The following is a 20,452-nucleotide window of genomic DNA, read 5'->3' on the forward strand; positions in this document are numbered from 1 at the left end:
TTTTTTAATATATATTCCATACAGAAATGTTAATGGATTTATTATGGGGACATTGCCATGATATGACAGTATATGCATCATTCTGCCTTTTTAAAGCCTGAGAAATTCTGGATTCAGAAACATCTGGCCCCAAGGGTTTGGGATAAGGCATCATGAACTAGTTCACACATTAGAGGGGGAGGAAGCAGGGGAGCTTTTAAAGTTAGGATTGTAGCTCCCCAAAACTTGTCTGATTTTCATTTCACACTATGAAGTCCATAGAATGAAACGTTTTCTCCAATTTCTATTTAACCACTATTTTTGAAAGGAAGAATAACTGCCTGATTGAAGATTTTTGAAATACTAAGATATCAAAGAGCAAAGGCAATTAACAGGTTATTTCAGTGTCTGTGATGTGTGGTTCAAAGAAGAGAAGACTTTCAGTGCCGGGTTTTCATGACCCCACCACACAGAGTCAGACTGTTTGTACAGAGTGCCCGGGTATAGAGTATCTCTCATCACTCTGGGGACACAGCACTGGCGTTACTATCTTACTTGTGCTTTTCTTAATGAACTTGAGTCGCATAACCACTCTTCAGGTCGCCTTCCTCCCCAGCCTATAAAGGGAAGAGGAAGCTTACCAAAAGATGACCCCAGGAGGCTTTAAGGAGAGAACCAGCTCTCTGATGAAATGCAGCATTATGGATGCTAAATGGTTCACAGAATGTTAAAATGTTACATTCGCTCGAACAAGCTTGACTTCTAACAGCTCAGCACCACCGTTGCCTCAGTCCAAGTTGTAGCACCTAATTTATTAAGAGGGTGAAAATGTATAGACTCCCATACACATTCCTGGACAGGGCTCCTAAGAACACACACATTGTCTTGAGCAGAGAGGATAGGGCAGGGGTGATATTAGTTAAAATTCCTGTTTCTGTTGCTGGATGTTGCACCAAACCACCAAGATACCCAAATTAGTGAGCCAGTGCCCCTCCTCTACCCTCCAAGAGGGGTGTTCATTCATGAATAAGCTGTCATTATAAAGAAGAGATAGTCGTATCGGTCAGGTTATCCTTGATATTTATGATACTGTTCTGACCTACATTGTCTACTAAATTAGAAGGCATATTGAATTTAAGATACTATTTATATTTATTTTTCATATATTTAACATTTTCTTATTTTGGGACCTATTTGTGATGCTCCTGCCCCACCACAGGAAAACATCTTTCGTTCTAAATGTAAACCACTAATTCTAGTAGTCTAGAACTTGGACTGCATTTTCCCTAGAATCTGTGATTTAAATGATACCATTTTAAACAGGACTTTGTGAGCAGTCCCGGGCCCACCACCATTTTTCTGAGTCAGAGGTGAGAATTGCATGGCTGTAAGGATAACTGACTTCCTCCCTTCAAGCCACTGCTACTGCCAACAGCAGTTCCTAGGACCCATCACCAAGGGACAAGGACAGCACTGTGGATACTTATTTAGCCAACAAACAGTCAATAACCTTCTGTGTTAGGTGCTATAGACACAGTCCCTGCCCAAGAAGGCCAGTGGGGAATACAGAGCAGTAAGCAGGTGATTACAGCTGAAGGTGGTGGCTGCTAGAAGCGGGGGTATTGTGTTACGGGCACGTGGGAGGGCGCCTCACCAAACTCTGAGAAGTTAGGGATGGTTTCCTAGAGGAGTTCTGTCTAATCCAGCAGCTCGCAGAAGTTTTGGTCTCACAGCCCCTTTACAAATTCTTAAAACCTCAAGACCCTCAAGAACTTTTGTCTATTTGGGTTTCTATCTATCAATATTTACTGTATTAGAAATTAAAATGGAAAAAATATGTATCACATCACTTAATAAACCTATTATATGTTACCATTACATTTTTATGAAAAATAACTACATTTTCTGGATCAAAAACTTAGTGAGAAGTGGCTTTGTTGTACATTTTGCAAATATCTTTTATGTCTGGTCCAGTAGAAGACGACTGGGTTCTCATACCAGCTTCTGCATTCAATCTGTTGCAATATCACATGTCACGTAGCCTCTGGAAAACTCCACTCTACACTAGTGAGAGAATGAGCCTGAAAAGGGAAAATAATGTCTTAGTATCATCATGAAAGGAGTCTGACTTGAGGGACATCCTGAAAGGATCTCAGGGACCACTAGGGGTACCCAGGCCGCAATTTGAAAACCACTGGTCTCAGCTAATCTAAATAGTTAAAAACGGGAGGGAAGAGTTGGAGGGGGAGGTGTAGAGGTTGGAGGGAAGAAATGCAGACCTGGGCAGTAGGCACAGCATTAGTCCTGGAAGCAGAAAGCCTGGCACGTGGTCCACAGGGTTTTTGCAGCTGTGGTACTCACTGGTCTCAGGGTACATGGCACCTTGGGAAGTGCATCTAACCCTCTGAGGATGGTTAAGGAGGAGAGAGGGCTGCCCACATGTTAGCTCTTGGTGTTCATGGGATCCTCAGGAGTTGAGCAAAGGGCCCAGAGGTTTGCTTTGTTGCATCAGGGACCTTTCTGTGCAAGGTGTTCCAGTAAATGTGTATGTCAGACTTTTTTTTGACAACTTGTGTATACTGGAACCTGTATGTCAATCTAATATCTGGTTTTCTGCTGAGACATACCTGCCCCTTCAACGCAGGGTGCTGACATAATCACAGGGCAGAGTTGCAGTTGAGAAGAGCTGCTTGCAAAGTGGGTGATCTGGGAGTATAATTCTGATTATGTCCCAAGAAAAGAATGTATAAGAGGATTAAAAAGAAGTTCAGAAATAAATTTGATACATTTTATGAGTAACACCCCTCCCATATGTCTTTGGAGATTTAGAAGAGAGAATTTGATTCCTTGTTATTTAGGTGAAGGTGTTTTTCCCAGTTTGACCCTGGCATGCATTCTGATCTGTGTTGGGGGAGGTATTTTCCCTGTTTGGAATAATTCTCCAATCACCTCTAAGATTGTACCCTCTGGTAAGGGGTGTTTTTGCTCATCGATAGTTAGGGGATCTCCGAGCAAGGCCGACATTGATTGACAAGTTACATCAAATGATACCTTATGAGTAAAAGGCATGTGTCATAATGGATACTCATTATCTGTCCTTTAGGAGTAATCATTGGGTAGATGATTGGCAGTGTGCTCACAGTGCTGCCTTTGCAAGTTTTCTGTCTGCTATATAGTGAAATGTTGCAAATACGAACTAAATTTAGCACACGCACATATGCACACACCCCCCACACACTCATGCACACACAATTTCTAGCCAATCAGATTTTCACACCTGTAGAACTTGCGTGGGGGTGTGTATGCAAATGCTCTAGACCACCATGCAAGCCACATAGGAAATTTTAAATTTTCTGGTAGCCACATTAAAAAAGTAAAAAGAAACAAGTGAAGTAAGTGTTAGTAACATATTTTATTTCACTCAGCCCATCCAAAATATTATCATTTCAGTATATGACACTAGCCACCTTTCAGGTGCTCATACACTTATGAGTAGCTGTCATACTGGACAGTGCAGCTCTAGAAGATAATATTACCTGGTTTCATTGAAATAAAGTCCTCTGCTTAGTTCCTTATTGTTTGTGACCAGTTTTCTTCTGGGATCTCCTGGTTCCAGTGTCCCAGTTGAACTGGCCTAACTGAAGTAGTCTAGCCATTCTCTAAAGATGAGGTACAAGAACTTACGTGTCAATCAGATTGTGGAAATTGAAGAGAACTACATATCCTGTTGACCTATCTAGTCAAATGCTAACTTGTGACAAGTGGTGAACGGCAGTGGGCAGTGTCCACCACACACGCACTGTATCACTTCTCTCATGCCACAAGCTTTCCTGGTATCTGCCTAGTGTCTCTACTCAGAATGAAGGCTGTCTTTAACACAACAGAAACAACAGCCCAACCCATTGCTAACCATCTTTTCACTCTCGTAGACACAGTTCAAACTTAAACCTCCACCAAAAAGTGTTGACTCAAGAAGTGTTGGAGAGCAATGAAGACCATTTCCGTGCAGCTTACTTGTTGAAAGATATGGCTAAGGAGGCCTATCAGGATGTGGCTTTCACACAGCAAGCCTCCCCGACATCTGTCATCTTCAAGGGAACGAGTCGGATGGGCAGCCTGGTTTACCCAGTAGCCCAAGTCCACAGCGCCGGCCTGGAGAGCTACACCTCCGGTCCGCCAAGCGAGGGCACCATCCTGGATTTGAGTACTACCTCGAGCATGAAATCGGAGAGCAGCAGCCATTCCTCCTGGGACTCAGACGGGGCAAGTGAGGAAGGCACCGTGCTCATGGAGGACAGCGATGGCAACTGTGAAGGGGCGAGCCTGGTCCCCGGGGAGGATGACTATCCCATCTGCGTCCTGATGGAGAAGGCCGACCAGAGCCTTGCCAGCCTGCCGTCTGGGCTACCCATAACATGTCACCTCTGCCAAAAGACGTACAGTAATAAAGGGACCTTCAGGGCTCACTACAAAACTGTGCACCTCCGCCAGCTCCACAAGTGCAAAATCCCGGGCTGCAACACCATGTTCTCGTCTGTTCGAAGTCGAAACAGACACAGCCAGAATCCCAACCTGCACAAAAGCCTAGCCTCCTCTCCAAGTCACCTCCAGTAACAAGGTAGTTGACCACGTTTGCTCAGATAAGCATTTGTCGTAATTCAGGAATAAGATAGTCCAAAGAAAAGTTTCTAACTCTGTTTAGTTACCATGTGGGGCAAGCAAGGCAAAGAATATTTGAGTTGACTTCATAGTCTTCTACAACAGGATGAGCAGAAGACAAGCCTTGTGAGAAGTTGTCATTGGGGTGGCGTTTCCTATGATTTTTCTTAGCCCAGGAGGTTTACCACTGACATAACAAAAACTTGCAGAGATGTGGTTTTCCCCAGATTTGTTTACACATTCCCTGGGAGAGCTCCAGGTCTGCAGGTTGACAGCAGGGGCCCAGGACCTGGGGGCAGCTTGAAGTGAGGCTTGTAGTATTAAGAGTCAGTCGAGTGTCCTGGGACACAGACTGTCACCACAGGTGACACTCCCATCTTTGGGAGCCACTCCCAAAGATCACATTTTTGAGTTCCTGCTTTAATGAGTCTGAAATCCAAACTGGAGTTTGGGAAAATGACTATTTGAGACTATCCCTCCATGTAGATTGGAGAATTGCCTTTTTTCCCCCTGAAGATCTCATGTGTTACTCCAGGGAGTTCTCAAAGGAAGCACGTTGGCCTCTAATACGTAGGAACACGAATGTTACCCAAGATGTTAGTTCTCGCTCTGTAACACGCGTTAAGAAGCTAGGGGGAAATACTTCATGCACTTAAAAATAGCGGTCTTCAATTTAATTTAAAATAAGTTTGCTAATATTTAATTTGTGTTTATGTTATGTGAGTGTTTGTGGTGAGTGCAGACATGTCACAGTGTGACCACTGGGTCTCTGCTCAAAAGCAGAACGAGTGACAACCTAAACTGCAAAACCACTGCCCATTTTCGTTTGGTGACCTTCGGCGTCTGTTCATTTAGATCCCCTGTGGAACAAATGCAGGCGTGACTCTGGCAGGACCATTTGTATATATTCAGCCGAAGTGTTTAGAGAATGTGGTCCTGATGGTTGTGCATTTTCATTATCACTGGATCCCTCAGTCTTCACCCTTTTATAAATGTGTAAGGTTAGGATGAACATTTGAATTTACATGGTAGAAAGAAAAGTAGGACATTATTGCCATACTGTATGTCTTAATATTTAACTTATTCTGAAATATATTCTGTACCATTATACACATTTGCTGTTGTAGAAAAGAAGCATAATAGGTCCTGTGAAAGGAGACCCTCTCCTGAAATTTGGCATTTACAATACCCAAAAAGTCCATGGTTGGGAAAAAGAAATTGATTTTGTATTAAAACTTCAAGTTAATCACCTTTTTAAACTCATGGTTGGTTTGAGTAATGAAAAGCATCCTTAAGGAGAATTGGGGCTTTATAAGAGATACTATTCCTCTGACCCAAAGGTGAAAAAAGCCAATAACGTGTTACTGATTATTTCAACATTTTTTTAAAAAATAAATGTGACAACTTAAAATTTGTCTCTGCTTAAAATGAGATGTATGTTTCAACTGTTTTGTTACCCAGCTGTTTAATATTCCATTGTCCCCAAAGTGGAAAAATTTGTATACAAATGAGTTTTCTATGATTTAATAAAAATATATGACACACTTTTTGTTTAAAAAGGCAAACATTTGTCAAAGCAGTTTTGTCATACATACTGTGTGTTGTGTGAGTGCATGTGATCATCATACACACACACACACACACACACACACACACACACACACACACACACACACACTTATGAATTTTACAGCTCTAACCACCCAGGGAAGGTCTGGTCTGGTGGACAGGAATCAGTAACTACTGCCCCATCCTAACAGGAACTGCAGCGGTTCATGAGTTGCAAAGAAATTAAGTGGTTACTTCACTGGGAGGAGGGGCTAGGTATCACTTATCAAGGAAAATACAGGGATTTTAAAAAAATCTATGCTATCAAAGATAAGTCTTATGGCCAATGCTCAAAATAGAATGCAATGAAAGATTTAAGCCTCTTCTTTCTTTCTTAAATACACAGGGTTTTAAAAATTTATTTTATTTATTTATTTTTTTTATAGTTTTGTGGGGTTTTGGGGTTTTTTTTGTTTTTTTTAATTTTTATTTATTTGTGTATTTATTTATGGCTGTGTTGGGTCTTCGTTTCTGTGCGAGGGCTTCCTCTAGTTGCGGCAAGTGGGGGCCACTCTTCATCGCGGTGCGAGGGCCTGTCACTATCGCGGCCTCTCTTGTTGCGGAGCACAGGCTCCAGATGCGCAGGCTCAGTAATTGTGGCTCACGGGCCTAGTTGCTCCGCGGCATGTGGGATCTTCCCAGACCAGGGCTCGAACCCATGTCCCCTGCATTGGCAGGCAGATTCTCAACCACTGCGCCACCAGGGAAGCCCCTTAATTTATTTTTTAAAATTTTTATTGGAGTATATTTGGTCTACAATGCTGTATTAGTTTCTGCTGTACAGCAAAGTGAGTCAGCTATACGTATACATATATCCCCTCTTTTTTGGATTTCCTTCCCATCTAGGTCACCACAGAGCATTGAGTAGAGTTGCTTGTGCTAGACAGTAGGTACTCATTAGTTATCTATTTTATACATGAAAGTAAGTTTTTATTACTTATCTTTTAACAACTTTGCCTCTTTCTTCTACTCTTCCAACATATAGATAAAAGCACGATCCCACCTACCCATCCAGCCCCCCTCTCAGGTGATGTCAGTGTCCCTGCTTCTTATTTCAGTGGGAGAATAGGAGTCACCAGAGGGGAACTTTCTTAGCTACCAGCATCTGCACTGCTCCCGCCCTGCTCCGGGCTGTGTCATCTCTTGCCTGGATGACTGCTGTAACCTCCTCACTGGTCTGCTGCATCCATTCTCATCTCCTACAGTAGCCAGAATGTCCTTCTAAGTTATAGCTCCGGTCCTGTAGTGCCCCAGCTCGAAACCATCCAAGGTTTCCCTTTAGCAGTTGGTGTAAAATCCAGAGACCCTCCCAAGGCCTACAAGGCCCTAAAACATTTTCCTGCCCCTGCCGCTTCTCCGTTCTCTTTTCATTACAGTGTCAGCCGTCTCTCCCTCCCTCTCACCATAGCAGCTGTTCCAAACCTCCAGTTTGCAAGGTCCCACCCCATGGACCGGTCATATTCACAGAGCTGACCTCACTTCCTGCTCTCCGCGAATTAGGTGGGAACCCCTTCAGCTTCTCCCCCGGTGCCCAACAGCCCCCATCCATTTGTCTGTATTCATACCCGTCCTCATGTGGTCACATCTGCCTGGACCTCCTGAGAATCTGTCTTGTGCCTGGCAGACAGCAGTGAGCTGCAGGCCTCTGTGAGAAGGGGACCAGGATACCCCCTGCACTCCCACCACCCATTTTGCCATCACACGCAGACCCGTCACAGCCTCCTTGGGCTCATCACCTCCCACTGAGGGATCCGAGTCTCCCTAACTCAACCTTTCTGATTTTATCCATTTGTGCCTGGGTGGCTATGTTAGTCTGGGTCCTCTAAGAAGCAGATGCCAGTAGTACTAAATGTACAAGGATGGTATTAAGAGACACTCGAGAGAAAGTAGGGAGCTGGGGAAAGCTGGAGGAGCCGGCAGATGCAATGCAGGGCCGACCCCAAGTGAAGAAAGGAAGGAGGGAAGATTGGGTGAAAGTATCTTGAGACTGCCATGTACCTGAGGAAGGCTCAGCACGGCCTTTGGGGAGTCCCTGTGTCCAGATGAACCATCCGAGCAGTCCCCCATCTCCCGGGAATGGGTTCCCTGGGAATCGTTTCCCTGCCATGCTCCGTCTTGACTGCGAGCAACCCATGGGAAGTGTGGCCTCTGTGCAAACGTGGCAGCGGATGTAGAGCAAGATAGCTGGAGCAGTTGGCCAAATCTTACCTTTCTAAAGCCCCTGGGTCCTGTTCAAGGTACATTCAAACCTATGTTTTTCTCTAGACTCAGAAGAAGTGTTCATTTTCTTTTTGAAGACTGATGCTCTCACCTCATCCCTCCAGGTGCCTCAAGGTTGTCGTTCCATCACTTCTCTCCTCTCCCATTCATTATCAAATTCGTCTTTCTAATGGTTCCGTCTCTCTAGCCTGTAACATTTGCAAATCTCTCTCATCTTAACGATTAAAAGAAAGAAAAAATAGCTCTCTGTCCCCCCCTCCCCCGATCCCTTCTGGTGACTCTTCTTTCCTCCTCCTTGTGCATCCAGTTTCCTTAGAATAGTAGATTTTGCCTCTGTCCTATGGCTGCACTCTTCTTGCTCCTGGATGGCCATATCCAAAGGACACATTTGGTTCTTTGGTGCACCCTGGTTCCTCCCTGGCCTTTTTCTCTCCTCATGCTCATGCTTTTGGTTGTCTTATTCATCCCTGTGACTTGCATCCCCAGCAGGATCCCTCCAGAGCTGCCCTCTTCACTGTTGGTTATCATGGAATAACCCACAGCATCTCCAGGTCAACTTGTCCTCAACTCAGTTTGTCGTTTCCCCACCAATCAAACATTTTTCTCCTTCCGTTTCCTCGGATTGAGGGAGTGCCGCCATCACCTGGCCAACCCAAACTAAAACCCTGGGGCGGTACTGAATATGGTTAAGAGCATAGCTCTTTAGGTCTGACTGTCCTTGGCTGTTCCACATACTAACCTGGTGACCTTGGCCAAGTAACAGCTTCCCTGGGTCTCAGTTTCCTCATCTGTATAATGAGTATAAAAATATACTCATGAGCTTCAATAGCTCATTATGAGACCCCAATGACATGGTGTATATGAAACACAGCACAGTGCCTGGCACGTACACCCTCAACAAACATTAGCCGTAAGCATCGTCTTCGTCACCATCATCATCCCTATCCTAGACTTCTCCTTTCATCTCACTCCCAACAACAGCACTCAGTCACCAAATCCAAACAACTCTACCTACGAAAACGCTCTCACATCCTTCCCCTCTTTCCTGCTCATCATCGAAGTCAGTTCATCAAGGCAACCCTCCACTCCGTTCTCTGAGAGTATTTCAGCAGCCTCCTATTTTTATTTCTCTCTCAAATCCAACCTCCAGTCAGCAGCCCAAGGTCTGATGGTGTCACCCCCTCCAGGGACTTCCGGTCCAGCCAGGCCTTAGCCAGGCTGACCCCCTGCAGTGGGCCCACAATCCTGGGGCTAGTCAGGCCCCAAAGGCCCTGCATATGCTGCTTGCTCTGCAGGAATCGCCTTTCCAGTCTCTGACCCACTAACCCTTGGTCCTCCTTTGAGACTCAGCTCGGGTGTCATCACTTCGTGAAAGCCCCTGGTGACCTCGCTGTCTCTCCCTCTCAGTGTTGAGTGAAGCGAGCCAGTTCTTGGCACCCATGTGCTGTCAGGTTTACCCACAGACTTGCCCTCCCCCACCCCAGCCCCTCCTTTGGCAGGTCTACTGTCAGCATTCACCCCTCACCAAGGGGCTTTACTTGTGACCTCTGGCTGTCAATCAACAGAGAACCCTCTACCGTGTGCCAAGCATGCTGAGCGCACAGTGGTAAATGTAATAGACGTGGTCCCTGCTTTTGGGGAATTTAAAGCCCAGCAAGGAAGACTGATAATAAACCAAAAAATTTAAAAATGATACAAGCTGAATTTCCAGAAGAGAGGTCTCTCTATCTTCAACTTCTCTCACTAGCATCCCTTCCTGCGAGGCCCACCTAACTGAGGGAATGGGGTCATGACTTCCCCGTGACCTCCCCTCCTCAAGGTTGGGCACTCTGTCTCCACGCCCAGGCGTGTGGCTGCATAAATGTAACTTAACCGTCAACTGCCTGCACGTCCCTAAACCTTCAGCCTTGTGGGTCATCCTTCTGTTTATATTCACATTAAATAACGCCCACACTTTAAGAAAATTCATCTCAGCAATCACTTTCTCCATCAGCCTTTGAACACTAAAAGAACACGAGCCTCCCAGATGCTGAGAGCAAACTTTCAAGTCAATACGACTTCAACTGACAGATGAAAACTAGCTTCTTTGCCCTTTATCCTAGGGATCTGATAATGTTCACTCCTCCAATCAAGCTTTCAAAAACCCTTTTCTCCCTCCTCTAGCAGAGGGTCAAAGACCATGGGGGCATAAATATGGCCGATCTTAAGGTTTATTCTGAATGAGCTAATCCACTCACATCCAGATTTTCCCTGATTTCTTAGACTCTATTAGGAAATTGTATAGGTCACTGTTTCTTTTTTTTTTTCTTTTTTTAATTGAGATAAAATTCACATAACATAAAATTTACCATTTTAGCTATTTTAAAGTATACAATTCAGCAGCATTTAGTACATTTACAGTGTTGTGCAACCATGACCTCTATCTAGTTCCAAAACATTTTCATAACCCCAAAATACAACCCTGTACCCATTAACAATCACTCTCCATGCCCCCTTCACACCGGCCCCTGGAAGCCACTGATCTACTTTCTACCTCTATGGATTTGCTTATTCTGGGTATATCATATAAATGGAATCATAAAATATATAGTCTTTTGTATCTGGCTTCTTTCACTTAATGTAATGTTTTCAAAGTTCATCCATGTTGTAACATATCGTTCCTTCCTATGGCTAAATAATATTCCATTGTATGGCTATACCACAACTATTTTAATTTGTTTTTCCACTTAGTGGACATTTGGATTGTTTCCACTTTTTGGCTATTTTGAATAATGCTGCTCTGAACATTCATATACAAATTTTTGTGTAGACATACGTTTTCAATTCACTTGGGTATGTACCTAGGAGTGGAATTGTTGGGTCATATGGTAACTATATGTTTAACTTTCTGAGGAACTGCGGGACTGTTTTCTAAGGTCACTGATTCTTAAATGTAGTTGCACGTTGGAGTCACCTGGGCATCTTTTAAAATTACCACTTCCTAGGTCCCATCCTCCGAGGTTCTGATGTAATCAACCTGCTTTGTGGCCTTTGCAGGGAGAGTTTCAAAGCTCCCCAGATGCTTCTCCTCAGCCCTGGTTGAGAACTTCCAGTACACAGACAAAGAGGACTCAGAGATGATGTCATTAATCGATAACTCCTGAATCTGCCGTCAGAAGTCAGTGTTTTCCCCTGCTTGATCGTGAGAATTTTCTGAGGCGCTTCCTAAAAATACAGATTCATAGGCCCCTTCTCTGGAGATGGCTTAGAGAGTGGGCCTCAGGGGGATCCGGGGAATCTGAAGTTTCAACGCACATTTCAGGTCTACCTTATGATCTGGCAGGTTTTGGAAGCAATATCCTAGATCCTTGCTTCTCAAAGTGTAGGCCTCAGCCAGCCACATCAGCATCACCTGGAGCTTGTAAGAAATGCAAATTATCATACAACTAAATCAAAATCTGTATTTTAGCAATTCCACGGTGATTATAAGCACATTCGTATCTTTCTTTTTTTTTATAATAATTTTTTTTTTTTTTCCCCTACTTTATTTATTTATTTATTTATTTTTGGCTGTGTTGGGTCTTCGGTTCGTGCGAGGGCTTTCTCCAGTTGCGGCAAGCGGGGGCCACTCTTCATTGCGGTGCGGGGACCGCTCTTCATCGCGGTGCGCGGGCCTCTCACTATCGCGGCCCCTCCCGCTGCGGGGCACAGGCTCCAGACGCGCAGGCTCAGCAGCCGTGGCTCACGGGCCCAGCCGCTCCGCGGCATGTGGGATCCTCCCAGACCAGGGCTCGAACCCGTGTCCCCTGCATTAGCAGGCAGATTCTCAACCACTGCGCCACCAGGGAAGCCCTCTTTTTTTTAAAGATTTTTTGATGTGGACCATTTTTAAAGTCTTTATTGAATTTGTTACAATATTGCTTCTGTTTTATGCTTTGGTTTTTTTGGCCACGAGGCATGTGGGATCTTAGCTCCCTGACCAAGGATCGAACCCTCACCCCCTAGCATTAGAAGGTGAAGTCTCAACCACTGGACCGCCAGGGAAGTCCCAAACACATTCGTATCTTAAAAGCACCCTTAGACTCCTAAATCTCAAGCTGTATCGTCCCTGGGCAAGTGGTTCTCAAAGTGGACATGCATTACATCATCTTAAAGGCTCATTGAAGCACAGGTGGCTCTCGGAGCTTCTCATTTAGCAGGTCGAGGCATGGCCGGAGAATCTACACTTGTAACAGGTGATGCTGATGCACCTGGACTGGGGACCACACTTTGAGAATCCCTGGTCTAAAGTCCAGACCAGGGTTTCTCAGTCTCGGCACTGTTGACATTTGGGGCCAGATAATTCTTTATTATCTGTAGGGGGCTGCCCTGCGCATTGTAGGATGTTCAGCTGCTTCTCTGGCTTCTACCCACGAGATGCCAGTAGCACCCCCAAAATTGTGACAGCTAAAAATACCTCCAAGCATTGCCAAATATCCCCTAGTGGGGGTGGGTAACAAAATAGCCCCCAGTTGAGAACCACTGGTCAAGACCATTCCTAAAAGGGAGGGTCTGTCACTCATCCCATTCCTGGAAGAGGAGAGTTGGCCCCTGGCTCAGGCAACCTCTCTCAGCCTCTTCTCCCACCCCCTCAGATCCTGGGGGGCATCTACAAAGGAGGCTGAGACGCCCTGGGGCAACATCTTTCACCCAGGATTTACTCACGGGGAAATGAGACCTTGGTCCCAGCTCCCTGGCAATTGTGGGGTACAAGAAAAACATCTGAATCTCTGAACACCAGCTTTATAGTTCTGACAGGTAGCCCAGCCCCTGTCACCCTCCCTCCTCACCCATAATAACTCCTTCTGTGCAAGGTCTACTTTTGGCTACTCATTAAAACCATATTTTCCAATAAACTTTTTTTTTTCATTTTTTGGCCATGCCTTGCAGCACGCTGGATCTCAGTTCCCCGACCTGGGATCGAACCCGTGCCCCCTGCATTGGAAGCGCAGAGTCTTAACCACTGGACCACCAGGGAAGTCCCCCAAGAAACATTAGAAGTGACTTCAGACAAATTGTATAAAGAACTGAATGCCAATTGGTCACCTGATGCTTTTAAAGCTACAGCCTAGAAATCTGTGATTGATTCTTAATTCATCTGTATTGCTATATTTTCTTTATGTTCTTTGCAGAGGGCTGGGAATACTAAGAAAAAACAAATGATTTTTTAAAGGAGCTGCTAGGCTTTCCAATCTTCTTTGATGCTTGGCCACCTTTCAGATTGTTGGTGAATAGTGCCCTCTGCTGGAATGTCTTGGTTATTGCAACTGGCATTGTGTGCTGCTGGAATCCTGCCTGTCCAGAAATAATGTGTTTGGAAATTCCCCTCATGTCCTCCAATGCCAAGGCCAGGTGAAAAGAAGACATGTTTCCTGAATGTTCTTAAGCCTGCTTCGTGGAGTTGAGTGTCTCCACCTAGGGCAGTGGTTCAGGGTAAGTTCACACAGGCTCCATCTGTCACTCCCCAGTTTGGCACTTGCCTTCCTAGAACAGAAGGTGAAACCAGAGCCCTTCCAGCTCTCCAACCTGCCTGCATGTGGAGGAGTGATGTGGTGGGAAGGACACGTTTAGGGCCCCCAGGCTCCTGGCTTCACCTTCCACCTCTGCACACCCCTAGTTGTGGGGCCTTAAACATCTCTAATGCTTGGAGACCTCATTTCTCCATCTACCAAATGGTGGTTTCAGATTTTATTTCAAAGTGTTCTAGGAACCTCACAGGGACCTCACAGGCCAAAGGGGGTATGAGGAGTAGCCAGGAGGGCAATGACCAGCACCAGAGGAGTTCATTCCCCTTCTATCTGGTCTCATATGTTAGGTTTTAATATTTTGTGTTCTGCTAAAAAAAAAAAAAAAAAAGAACATATATAAAATATAATATATGTATATTATATATATATATATATATATATATATATATATGCCACATCTTCTTTTTTTAATATTTATTTATTTATTTGGCTGCGCCGGGTCTTAGTTGTGGCATGCGGGATCTTCAGTTGTGCATGTGGGACCTAGTTCCCTGACCAGCGATTGAACCTTTGAGAGCATGAAGTCTTAGCCACTGGACCACCAAGGAAGTCCCAATATGCCACATCTTCTTTATCCATTCATCTGTCAACAGACACTTAAGTTGTTTCCATGTCTTGGCTACTGTGAATAATTCAACAACAAACATGGGAGTGCAGATATCTCTTCGAGATAGTGACTTCATTTCTTTTGGACATACACCCAGAACAGGGATTACTAGATCATATGGTAGTTCTATTTTTTATTTTTTGAAAAACCTTCATACTGTTTTCCATAGTGGCTGTACTAAGTTACATTTGCACCACCAGTGCACAAGGGTTCCCCTTTCTCCACATCCTCACCAAGATGTTATCTTTTGGCTTTTTTTTTTTTTTAACTTTTTTTTTTCACACACACTGTATTTTATTTTTACAAGAGATAAATAAACTGACACCAAGCATTGTAAATGGATGACCACAACAAAAGCAACAATGATTGCAATTACCAAACACGAAACACACTCATACTATGTCATAATACTGACATTCAGTCCAGTAATCCTCCACTGTAACAGGTCCCTTACTTTGCAGTGAAAATTGATTTGTATATTTTTTGCCTCTGAGTCCTTGAGGGACTTATTTTATTTTATTTTATTTTTTATTCAAACAGAAAGTCACAAAAATTATAATCATCCTCATCAGTTCACTCAGTCCCATGTAATTAATTTTTTTTCATCTTGATCTTTTGTTAGCACTTTTATGAATTCATCAGTTTTCCATTAGAGTTCTGAAAATGCTTATTCATTCAGTTCAGCAGTATAGTCAGTTACCAGAAACCTGTACTTGTCAGAGTCTTTTCCATGAATTCCTTGAAGATGAAACCCTTTTATAGGAACATTTTGGCAAAAGCATCAGAGTACACCCAGAGCTGTCTGTAAATGACAAAAGACTTAAAAATGACCATGGTTAAAGATTTGATGAAAGTTCATAATAATGCAATTGACAAGGAAATTTAGTTATTTCTGAGATATACATTTTAAAGTAATAACTAGAATTATGACTTATTATACCAGAACATATAAGATTTTTAGAAATTTCATGTAATGTCTGAAACATTTATATTAACATATTTCCATACAAATAACCCAAAGAAAGTTTAGTATTAGTTGTTTTTTTCTGTTTTTGTTTTTTTATACTGCAGGTTCTTATTATTCATCAATTTTATAAACATCAGTGTATACATGTCAATCCCAATGGCCCAATTCAGCACACCACCATCCCCACCCACTGCGGTTTTCCCCCCTTGGTGTCTATATGTTTGTTCTCTACATCTGTGTCTCAACTTCTGCCCTGCAAACCGGTTCATCTGTACCATTTTTCTAGGTTCCACATACATGTGTTAATATACGATATTTGTTTTTCTCTTTCTGACTTACTTCACTCTGTATGACAGTCTCTAGGTCCATCCACATCTCAACAAATGACTCAATTTCGTTCCTTTTTATGGCTGAGTAATATTCCATTGTGTATATGTACCACAACTTCTTTATCCATTCGTCTGTCGATGGGCATTTAGGTTGCTTCCATGACCTGGCTATTGTAAATAGTGCTGCAATGAACATTGGGGTGCATGTGTCTTTTTGAATTTTCTCTGGGTATATGCCCAGTAGTGGGATTGCTGGATCATAAGGTAATTCTATTTTTAGTTTTTTAAGGAACCTCCATACTGTTCTCCATAGTGGCTGTATCAATTTACATTCCCACCAACAGTGCAAGAGGGTTCCCTTTTCTCCACACCCTCTCCAGCATTTGTTGTCTGTAGACTTTCCGATGATGCCCATTCTAACTGGTGTGAGGTGATACCTCACTGCAGTTTTGATTTGCATTTCTCTAATAATTAGTGATGTTGAGCAGCTTTTCATGTGCTTCTTGGCCATCTGTATGTCTTCTTTGGAGAAATGTCTATTTAGGTCTTCTGCCCATTTTTGGATTGGGTTGTTTGTTTCTTTAATATTGAGCTGCATGAGCTGTTTATATATTTTGGAGATTAATCCTTTGTCTGTTGATTCGTTTGCAAATATTTTCTCCCATTCTGAGGGTTGTCTTTTCATCTTGTTTATGGTTTCCTTTGCTGTGCAAAAGCTTTGAAGTTTCATTAGGTCCCATTTGTATATTTTTGTTTTTATTTCCATTACTCTAGGAGGTGGATCAAAAAAGATATTGCTGTGGTTCATGTCAAAGAGTGTTCTTCCTATGTTTTCCTCTAAGAGTTTTATAGTGTCCGGTCTTACATTTAGGTCTCGAATCCATTTTGAGTGTATTTTTGTGTATGGTGTTAGGGAGTGTTCTAATTTCATTCTTTTACATGTAGCTGTCCAGTTTTCCCAGCACCACTTATTGAAGAGACTGTCTTTTCTCCATTGTATATCCTTGCCTCCTTTGTCATAGATCAGTTGACCGTAGGTGCGTGGGTTTATCTCTGGGCTTTCTATCTTGTTCCATTGATCTATGTTTCTGTTTTTGTGCCAGTACCATATTGCCTTGATTACTGTAGCTTTGTAGTATAGTCTGAAGTCAGGGAGTCTTATTCCTCCAGCTCAGTTTTTTTCCCTCAGGACTGCTTTGGCTATTCGGGGTCTTTTGTGTCTCCATACAAATTTTAAGATGATTTGTTCTAGTTCCATAAAAAATGCCATTGGTAACTTGATAGGGGTTGCATTGAATCTGTAGATTGCTTTGGGTAGTATAGTCATTTTCACAATGTTGATTCTCCCAGTCCAAGAACATGGTATATCTCTCCATCTGTAGGTATCATCTTTAATTTCTTTCATCAGTGTCTTACAGTTCTCTGCATACAGGTCTTTTGTCTCCCTAGGTAGGTTTATTCCTAGGTATTTTATTCTTTTTGTTGCAATGGTAAATGGGAGTGTTTCCATAATTTTTCTTTCAGATTTTTCATCATTAGTATATAGGAATGCAAGAGATTTCTGTGCATTAATTTTTTATCCTGCAACTTTACCCAATTCATTGATTAGCTCTAGTAGTATTCTGGTGGCATCTTTAGGACTCTCTATGTATAGTATCATGTCATCTGCAAACAGTGACAGTTTTACTTCTTCTTTTCCAATTTGTATTCCTTTTATTTCTTTTTCTTCTCTGATTGCCATGGCTAGGACTTCCAAAACTAGGTTGAATAATAGTGGCGAGAGTGGACATCCTTGTCTCGTTCCTGATCTTAGAGGAAATGCTTTCAGTTTTTCACCATTGAGAATGATGTTTGCTGTGGGTCGTATATGGCCTTTATTATGTTGAGGTAGGTTCCCTCTATGCCCACTTTCTGGAGACTTTTTATGATAAATCGGTGTTGAATTTTGTCAGAAGCTTTTTCTGCATCTATTGAGATGATCATATGGTTTTTCTTCTTCAATTTGTTAATATGGTGTATCACATTGATTGATTTGGGTATATTGAAGAATCCTTGCATCCCAGGGATAAATCCCACTTGATCATGGTGTATGCTCCTTTTAATGTGTTGTTGCATTCTGTTTGCTAGTATTTTGTTGAGGATTTTTGCATCTATATTCATCAGTGATATTGGTCTGTAATTTTCTTTTTTTGTAATATCTTTGTCTGGTGGCCTCATAGAATGAGCTTGGGAGTGTTCCTTCCTCTGCAATTTTTTGGAAGAGTTTGAGAAGGATGGGTGTTAGCTCTTCTCTAAATGTTTGATAGAATTCACCTGTGAAGCCATCTGGTCCTGGACTTTTGTTTGTTGGAAGATTTTTAATCACAGTTTCAATTTCATTACTTGTGATTGGTCTGTTCATATTTTCTGTTTCTTCCTGGTTCAGTCTTGGAAGGTTATACCTTTCTAAGAATTTGTCCATTTCTTCCAGGTTGTCCATTTTATTGGCATAGAGTTGCTTGTAGTAGTCTCTTAGGATGCTTTGTATTTCTACGGTATCTGTTGTAACTTCTCCTTTTTCATTTCTGATTTTATTGATTTGAGTCCTCTCCCTCTTTTTCTTGATGAGTCTGGCTAATGGTTTATCAATTTTGTTTACCTTCTCAAAGAACCAGCTTTTAGTTTTATTGATCTTTGCTATTGTTTTCTTAGTTACTATTTCATTTATTTCTGCTCTGATCTTTATGATTTCTTTCCTTCTGCTAACTGAGTTTTGTTTCTTCTTCTTTCTCTAGTTCCTTTAGGTGTAAGGTTAGATTGTTTACTTGAGATAAGCTTGTATAGCTATAAACTTCCCTCTTAGAACTGCTTTTGCTGCATCCTATAGGTTTTGGATCATCATGTTTTCATTGTCATTTGTCTCAAGGTATTTTTTGATTTCCTCTTTGATTTCTTCAGTGATCTCTTGGTTGTTTAGTAACATATTGTTTAGCCTCCGTGTGTTTGTGTTTTTTACGTTTTTTTCCCTGTAATTCATTTCTAATCTCATAGCGTTGTGATCAGAAAAGATGCTTGATATGATTTCAATCTTCTTAAATTTACTGAGGCTTGATTTGTGACCCAAGATGTGATCTATCCTGGAGAATGTTCCGTGCGCACTTGAGAAGAAAGTGTAATCTGCTGTTTTTGGATGGAATGTCCTATAAATATCAATTAAATCTATCTGGTCTATTATGTCATTTAAAGCTTCTGTTTCCTTATTTATTTTCATTTTGGATGATCTGTCCATTGGTGTAAGTGAGGTGTTAAAGTCCCCCACTATTATTGTGTTACTGTCGATTTCCTCTTTTTTAGCTGTTAGCAGTTGCCTTATGTATTGAGGTGCTCCTATGTTGGGTGCATATATATTTATAATTGTTTTATCTTCTTCTTGGATTGATCCCTTGATCATTATGTAGTGTCCTTCCTTGTCTCTTGTACCATTCTTTATTTTAAAGTCTATTTTATCTGATATGAGTATAGCTACTCCAGCTTTCTTTTGATTTCCATTTGCATGGAATATCTTTTTCCTTCCCCTCACTTTCAGTCTGTATGTGTCCCTAGGTCTGAAGTGGGTCTCTTATAGACAGCATATATATGGGTCTTGTTTTTGTATCCATTCAGCAAGCCTGTGTTTTTTGGTTGGAGCATTTAATCCATTCACGTTTAAGGTAATTATCGATACGTATGTTCCTATTACCATTTTCTTAATTGTTATGGGTTTGTTTTTGTAGATCCTTTTCTTCTCTTGTGTTTCCCACTTAGAGAAGTTCCTTTAGCATTTGTTGTAGAGCTGGTTTGGTGGTGCTGAATTCTCTTAGCTTTTGCTTGTCTGTAAAGCTTTTGATTTCTCCATCAAATCTGAATGAGATCCTTGCCGGGTAGAGTAATCTTGGTTGTAAGTTCTTCGCTTTCATCACTTTAAGTATATCATGCCACTCCCTTCTGGCTTGTAGAGTTTCTGCTGAGAAATCAGCTGTTAACCTTATGGGAGTTCCCTTGTATGCTATTTTTCGTTTTTCCCTTGCTGCTTTCAATAATTTTTCTTTGTCTTTAATTTTTGCCAATTTGATTACTATGTGTCTCGGCGTGTTTCTCCTTGGGTTTATCCTGTATGGGACCCTCTGCGCTTCCTGGACTTGGGTGGCTATTTCCTTTCCCATGTTAGGGAAGTTTTTGACTATAATCTCTTCAAATATTTTCTCTGGTCCTTTCTCTCTCTCTTCTCCTTCTGGGACCCCTATAATGCGAATGTTGTTGCGTTTAATGTTGTCCCATAGGTCTCTTAGGCCGTCTTCATTTCTTTTCATTCTTTTTTCTTTAGTCTGTTCCACAGAAGTGAATTTCACCATTCTGTCTTCCAGGTCACTTATCCGTTCTTCTGCCCCAGTTATTCTGCTATTGATTCCTTCTAGTGTAGTTTTCATTTCAGTTATTGTATTGTTCATCTCTGTTTGTTTGTTCTTTAATTCTTCTAGGTCTTTGTTAAACATTTCTTGCATCTTCTCGATCTTTGCCT

The 20,452-nt window shown here is 42.3% G+C and overlaps 1 protein-coding gene across 1 annotated transcript in view; it reads left to right on the top strand.

Annotated features, from left to right (window-relative positions):
- The window catches only part of BNC1 (basonuclin zinc finger protein 1), a 33,501-nt gene extending 27,335 nt beyond the window's left edge, over positions 1 to 6,166 (top strand). The window contains exon 5 of the mRNA XM_057543645.1: positions 3,909 to 6,166. Within this exon, the coding sequence (XP_057399628.1) occupies positions 3,909 to 4,593 (685 nt within the window). The 3' untranslated portion in view covers positions 4,594 to 6,166. The remainder of the gene's footprint in view (positions 1 to 3,908) is intronic.
- The last annotated feature ends 14,286 nt before the right edge of the window (positions 6,167 to 20,452 follow it).

This window comes from Balaenoptera acutorostrata, chromosome 3 (genome assembly GCF_949987535.1).
Source record: "Balaenoptera acutorostrata chromosome 3, mBalAcu1.1, whole genome shotgun sequence".
NCBI classification, from domain to species: domain Eukaryota; kingdom Metazoa; phylum Chordata; class Mammalia; order Artiodactyla; family Balaenopteridae; genus Balaenoptera; species Balaenoptera acutorostrata.